The following is a 6,000-nucleotide window of genomic DNA, read 5'->3' on the forward strand; positions in this document are numbered from 1 at the left end:
ACAAATGATCATCAAGGGGACAGTCTTTTACATTGTACATGCTAAAAATATTATTTCTATCTTAAAAAATCCAAGACAAGGCTTCAATAATCACTGTAAATTGATTGTCTTTTAGCCACTTTAGGAGAAACATTTTGATAGAGCAGTCAGTCCTTCTGGAAGTTCATCAAATGATACAACTTTGCTTTCTTTTTTTTTTTTTTTATAATTTTTTTTTTTAGAGGCATGTTTATTTATTTATTTATTATATTTGTTTGTTTGTTTTGTTTATACATGCACTGGGTACAGTCAGAAGCGCGGGAGGGTGAGAGAATTCACCAGAGCCAGAGTGGGGAGCAGAGCAGGCAGAAGGACTGAAGTACACTGCTGAGGGGAGCAGCGGGTGGCAGGAGAGGTCTGCGCACCATGTGGGATCCTCCTCCGGTGGCCGGGGAGCAGCAGGGGATCGAACCGGCGCCGCAGAGGCCGCGGGCAGCTTCGCAACCCAGCGCTCAACCGCTGCGCCACCGGGGAGGCCCCAACTTTGCTTTCTTATGAGCCTTACTCTTTAAGGAAATTATGTAGAAAGTATGGGATGATTCAATCACCTCCCATGCTTATTTGACTAAAAAGAGTTATTTTGGGGCAAAACATTACATCTTCTTAAGCAAAGGCAAGTTCCAAGTTGTGCTTTTTATATTTGCTAAGGGTTAGTGTCCTTAACATGTGTGGATTAATTCTTATATTTGCTAAGGGTTTATACCCTTAAAATATGTAGCTTAATTCTTAAAATCTATTAATTCTTAATCAATGGTTATCTGTATGTACTTCCTTTGTATAGGATGCTCTGGGAAGCTATTTTTCTATTTGCAATAAAAAAAGTTCTTAAAATATTAGTTTTGCTTTAAAGTATGTCAACATGGAAGCTAAAAATAGTAATGAAAATACTTTTAAATGAAAGCTCGTGTTTTAGTTTTGCTATTCAAGGATGGCACAAAGTAAGATAAAGCACTCCAATAAAGTTTAAAGAGATAAGAGAGCCACGATGCTTTCTACAGGGGTGTGCCTCACTGTAGAGAATTGCCTTATTACTATGGAATAAGACTTTATTAGGTTTTTGTTAGATATCCAACAGGATTCACTTTAAATCTTCTCTAAATAAGAAATCCAATAAGTGCAAGTTTTTTAAAAGATTTATTTTTATTTATTTATGCATGTAAGAACTGGGGTGTAGGCCAGAGGTAGGGGGAGGGAAGTAAGAGGATTCACCAGAGACAGAGTGGGGAGCAGAACAGGCAGATCCACTGAAATACACTGCTGAGGGGAGCAGCAGCAAAGATAGGAGAGGTCTGTTGTGCCATGTGGGTTAGCTTCCAGGCTGGGGATCAAACTCAGGCCGCAGTGGCTGGCGATAGCTTGATAGCACTGAGATTTTAACCCCAGTGCCACCAGAAAGGCTCCTTACCTGCAAGTTTTTAGGAGCACAGGTGTATATATCTATATTTTACTCACCTGTTAACAAATATTTTACAAGAGGGCCTCCCTGCTGGTGCAAGAGGTTAAGCACTGCACTATGAGGCAGCCCACAGCCTCTGCAGAATGAATATGATCCCCAGCTGGTCAGGGAGCAACCCACATGGTGCAGCAGACGTCTCCAGACCTCTCCCACTGCTCCCCTCAGCAGTGTATTTCAGTCGGCCTGTCTGTTCTGTTCCCCACTCTGTCTCTGATGAATCCTCTCACCTCCCCCTCCCCCGCCCCCGCATCTCTGGCCTGTATCCCAGCTCTTGTATGCATAAATAAATAAATCTTTAAAAATACATGTATTTTACAAGAACATAAAAAAACAAATTACTAATTATATGATAATAATTAAGAAGAAAAATTGTGAATTTTGATAAATGCCTTCTCTCTGAGCACAATTTCTGCATCTCCTACCACTCTTTCTACTCACTACTATTTGATTTTTTTTCCTGTGTGGACAAGTCTGGGTGGTCATCTGTTTTAGGGAAACCAGCAGCAGAAGTTAAATTCTGAGGGAGGACTATTTGGAAACTACAAGAGGCAGACAAATCATTTCATAAAGGAAAATTTTAAGAGTTGAATTCTTAACCAAAGTGATACATCACTGAACTTATCAAACCAAATATTTAGTTGTGAGATGCTCAAAATTGAAAGACAGCTTGCAGGAGAAAGGTAGATGAGAAACCACTGCCAGTGCACCAAAAAACTGCTCTTTCTATAAATGGTAAGGCCATTCGGTTTTTCACCAGTCAATTCAGATTTGCTTGTACAAAACAATCCCCCAAAAAACTATTTGTGATGTAGGGCCTCCCCGGTGGCGCAGCGGTTGAGCGCTGGGTTGCGAAGCTGCCCGCGGCCTCTGCGGCGCCGGTTCGATCCCCGGCTGCTTCCCGGCCCCCGGAGGAGGATCCCACATGGCGCGCAGACCTCTCCTGCCGCCCGCTGCTCCCCTCAGCAGTGTGCTTCGGTCCTTCTGCCTGCTCTGCTCCCCGCTCTGGCTCTGGTGAATTCTCTCACCCTCCCGCGCTTCTGACTGTACCCAGTGCATGTATAAACAAAGAAAGAAAGAAAACATGCCTCTATAAAAAAAAAAAAAACAAACAAACAAAAAAAAACTATTTGTGATGTAATTTGAAATATCTGGTGATGTATCTTTAATTTAGACTCTTGAAATATATCTAATTGTATTTCAGGGAATTCTTATTTGGATTTGGGAAGTTAGAATTTCATAAAAATTAGGTAATTGGTGATTGTGTTTCCTAAAGGCTTCTGAAATTTACAATTCTAAACTCTGTTGATCTGTCATTAAAATGAGAACAATAATCATAAAAATGACATATTTGCTCATAGTTGTTGCTCTTTGTGCCACTAATGACCCTCACCTTCTTTGGACAGGTGTGGTATTCCCATACTTTCCACGACTGGGACGCTACAATCTGAATTTCCACGAGGCCCAGCAGGCTTGTGTGGACCAGGATGCGGTAATGGCCTCTTTCGACCAGCTGTATGATGCCTGGCGGGCCGGGCTGGACTGGTGCAATGCTGGCTGGCTCAGCGATGGGTCTGTGCAATACCCCATCACAAAGCCCAGAGAGCCTTGTGGAGGCCAGAACACAGTCCCCGGAGTCAGGAACTACGGGTTTTGGGATAAAGATAAAAGCCGATATGATGTTTTCTGTTTTACGTCCAACTTCAATGGTAAGATATGAACCATGCTGCCTTCTTTCTTATCCTAGAGATTACACTTGACTTTTTATCTTATCCGCTTAAAAAAGAAAGAAAAAAACTTTGAAGTGTTGATTTAGCTTGAAAAGATGTGAAAGTTCTTTAATGTCATAATTTTTTAAAAGTATCCACATAAGGCAGGCAAAGGTGTCTGTTTCCTCTACTCTTAGGTTATATTTCATCTAATTGTTATAAAATAGCTTTAATTGTGACATCATATGGGTTGTGTTTCTTCCTTTTTTTCCTTTTTGGATGTGTGTAGGTACTATATGATCAGGTTTTTTTTTTTTCATTTTTTCATATTTATTTTCTTACCTCGTTGTTAACTTTTCTTTTTGCCAAAGATGATGTTGCCATTGTGTGCTCTCTCTGGAATGTAGATCTCTCATTTGAAGTAAAGATGGCTTCTGTGCCATGTTCGCTTCTAAATTACAATGGATGCATGGATGATCAGCAAAACTCAAGATAAAGAAAGGTTCTCTATCTTTCTCTCTTTCATAAAGAGAGAGGAAAATTTTGCCAGAAAAATAAGTAGAGAGTAACACTGGAGACAAAAGCAGAAGAAAAGAAATCCCCGTTGCGTCAGTGATGAAAGTGATTTATTGAATGCATCACAAATCCCAACTTTCTCTTGCTCCATCCAGAAATAGCAACATAATTTGTGGTTGTGAAAAATGAAAATGTGTCATCCATATTTAAAAATGATTAAGAATTTTAATCTTGGTTCAGGAGACTATCAAGTCAAGCTTGGGGCCCTGTGTAACTGCCCAGTCACACCCATGAAGCAAATCTTGGCTCCATAGTTTCTAGTGCTTTGCTTTGGGGAAAAATAATAAAGGATCCGAGATGAACAAATGTTCTATAGAGAACCAACTCGTCATAGTTTTGGCCTTGCGGGCCATATGGTCTCTGCTGTTACTCCTCAGTGTGTCATTGTACCTTGTAAAACAAAAGCAGCCATAGACGCTTTTAAATGGGTGGGTGTGGCGTGTTCTAATAAAGTTTCACTTGCTTCCTGCGCTGCAATTGCTGACCTCCGGGATAGATGACAGAACTCACCCTCTAGTTCATGTTCCCCTGACCTCTTCCATCTCTGCAAATCACATATCTTAAGGTAGAAAGAAATTGTAAACATTAGCTTATACTTGAGTCATCTATATTCAGTGAGGAGCAGGGGAGCCCCACAATGCAATTTGTAATCAAATGAGAGGGATTAGATTCTATCTGAAGCTAAAAGTCTGAGAAAATCTTGCATCAGTATTTATCACTTCGGTCAGTTATGTCATTTTTTACTTTTTAATGCCTTTATAACACATTTTGAGGGAATCTCAATAATTACCACTATTCAATAAATGTTTGAAATTAACTTGTTCTTTGCTGTGGAATCAAGAAATGGTGGGTATCAGGGTTCCAAAGGAGGAAAGTTGAAAAAAAATTCATCCTCTTGCAAGGAAGCAAACCCAGCCGAGTTTACATTCTGAGTCTGTGTTATTTATGGCAAGTGACTTCCTGTATTTTTTGCATTTTCATACTGTAGTCTTTGAATAAGAATAATGTCTTATTGATACCTGTAATGAAAAGAACTTGAGGGCTTTTGATTTTTTTAAATGGACTTTTATGTCAGTAATGTTTTTTGATCCTTTCACATTCAAATCTTGCCTCTCCAGAAACTTGTACTGGGCTTGGGTCTTGCTACAGCTAGAATTTAAATAGCTCTTGCTTTTAACATGGGATTCTGTCTTCTCTAGTGCCACAGAAGAGCCCTTTTAGTTACTAATTAGCTAAAAGAAACTGCATCTGTCATTTCCCTTTGCTTTTTTAAAAGCTGTACAAGGGCATGTCTGAACACACATTTAAGGGGCAAGGGAAAAACTAATTTAGTGGAGAGCGACCTGGGCACTACATTTAATTGGTGATCTTATGTTCCACAAAACCTTACAGACATTGCTCCATATTCCCCTCCATTGAGAAACACAATTTGGCTCCTTTCACCTCTGTGTGACTCAGGCAAGGACAAGCCCATTGATGTTCTCTCTCTTTCTGCCTCTGCAGGCCGTTTTTACTATCTGATCCACCCTACCAAGCTGACCTATGATGAAGCGGTCCAGGCTTGCCTCAAAGATGGTGCTCAGATTGCCAAAGTGGGCCAAATATTTGCTGCCTGGAAACTTCTGGGATATGACCGCTGCGATGCGGGCTGGCTGGCAGATGGCAGCGTCCGCTACCCCATCTCTAGGCCAAGAAGGCGCTGCAGTCCCAACGAGGCTGCGGTGCGCTTCGTGGGTTTCCCAGATAAGAAGCATAAGCTGTATGGTGTCTACTGCTTCAGAGCATACAACTGAGCGCGCCCGTAGAGCGCGGCAGTTTTAAAGTTATTAAGAACATGTGAAAGGTGTTTTTTTTTTTTTTTCAATATGAACTCATGCAAGTTACCAAAACTGTGATAACCCTTTTTTACTTACTGTAAAGAGTCATTTTCATAAAGACCAATTCATTAATTTGTTTTTTGTAAAACTATCATTCAATATCTATTATAAATTAATATAATTGTAAGGGAAGTGCTAGTAAAGAGGCTTAGAGCCAAACCGTTTAGGCCACATCATCCCAACGAAGTATTCCTTTCATGAACGGGGCATGCAATAGCTTGAGGATTGCTAGGATCCAATGAAGGAAAGTAAAGCTACTCAGAACAGCAACTTCCACAAGCACAAATTTTACACATTTGTACAGTTTTGAAATGCACTACAATAAACAAATTAAGCAACACATTTG

The 6,000-nt window shown here is 40.4% G+C and overlaps 1 protein-coding gene across 1 annotated transcript in view; it reads left to right on the forward strand.

Annotated features, from left to right (window-relative positions):
• The window catches only part of HAPLN1 (hyaluronan and proteoglycan link protein 1), a gene marked incomplete at both ends in the record, with an annotated part of 28,424 nt that extends 22,854 nt beyond the window's left edge, over positions 1 to 5,570 (forward strand). The window contains 2 exons of the mRNA XM_084233802.1: positions 2,899 to 3,201; positions 5,281 to 5,570. Coding sequence (XP_084089928.1) covers positions 2,899 to 3,201; positions 5,281 to 5,570 — 593 coding nt within the window. The remainder of the gene's footprint in view (positions 1 to 2,898; positions 3,202 to 5,280) is intronic.
• Positions 5,571 to 6,000: the final 430 nt, after the last annotated feature.

The sequence above is a fragment of the Talpa europaea genome, assembly GCF_964194135.1.
Source record: "Talpa europaea genome assembly, chromosome: 5".
Taxonomy (NCBI): Eukaryota; Metazoa; Chordata; class Mammalia; order Eulipotyphla; family Talpidae; genus Talpa; species Talpa europaea.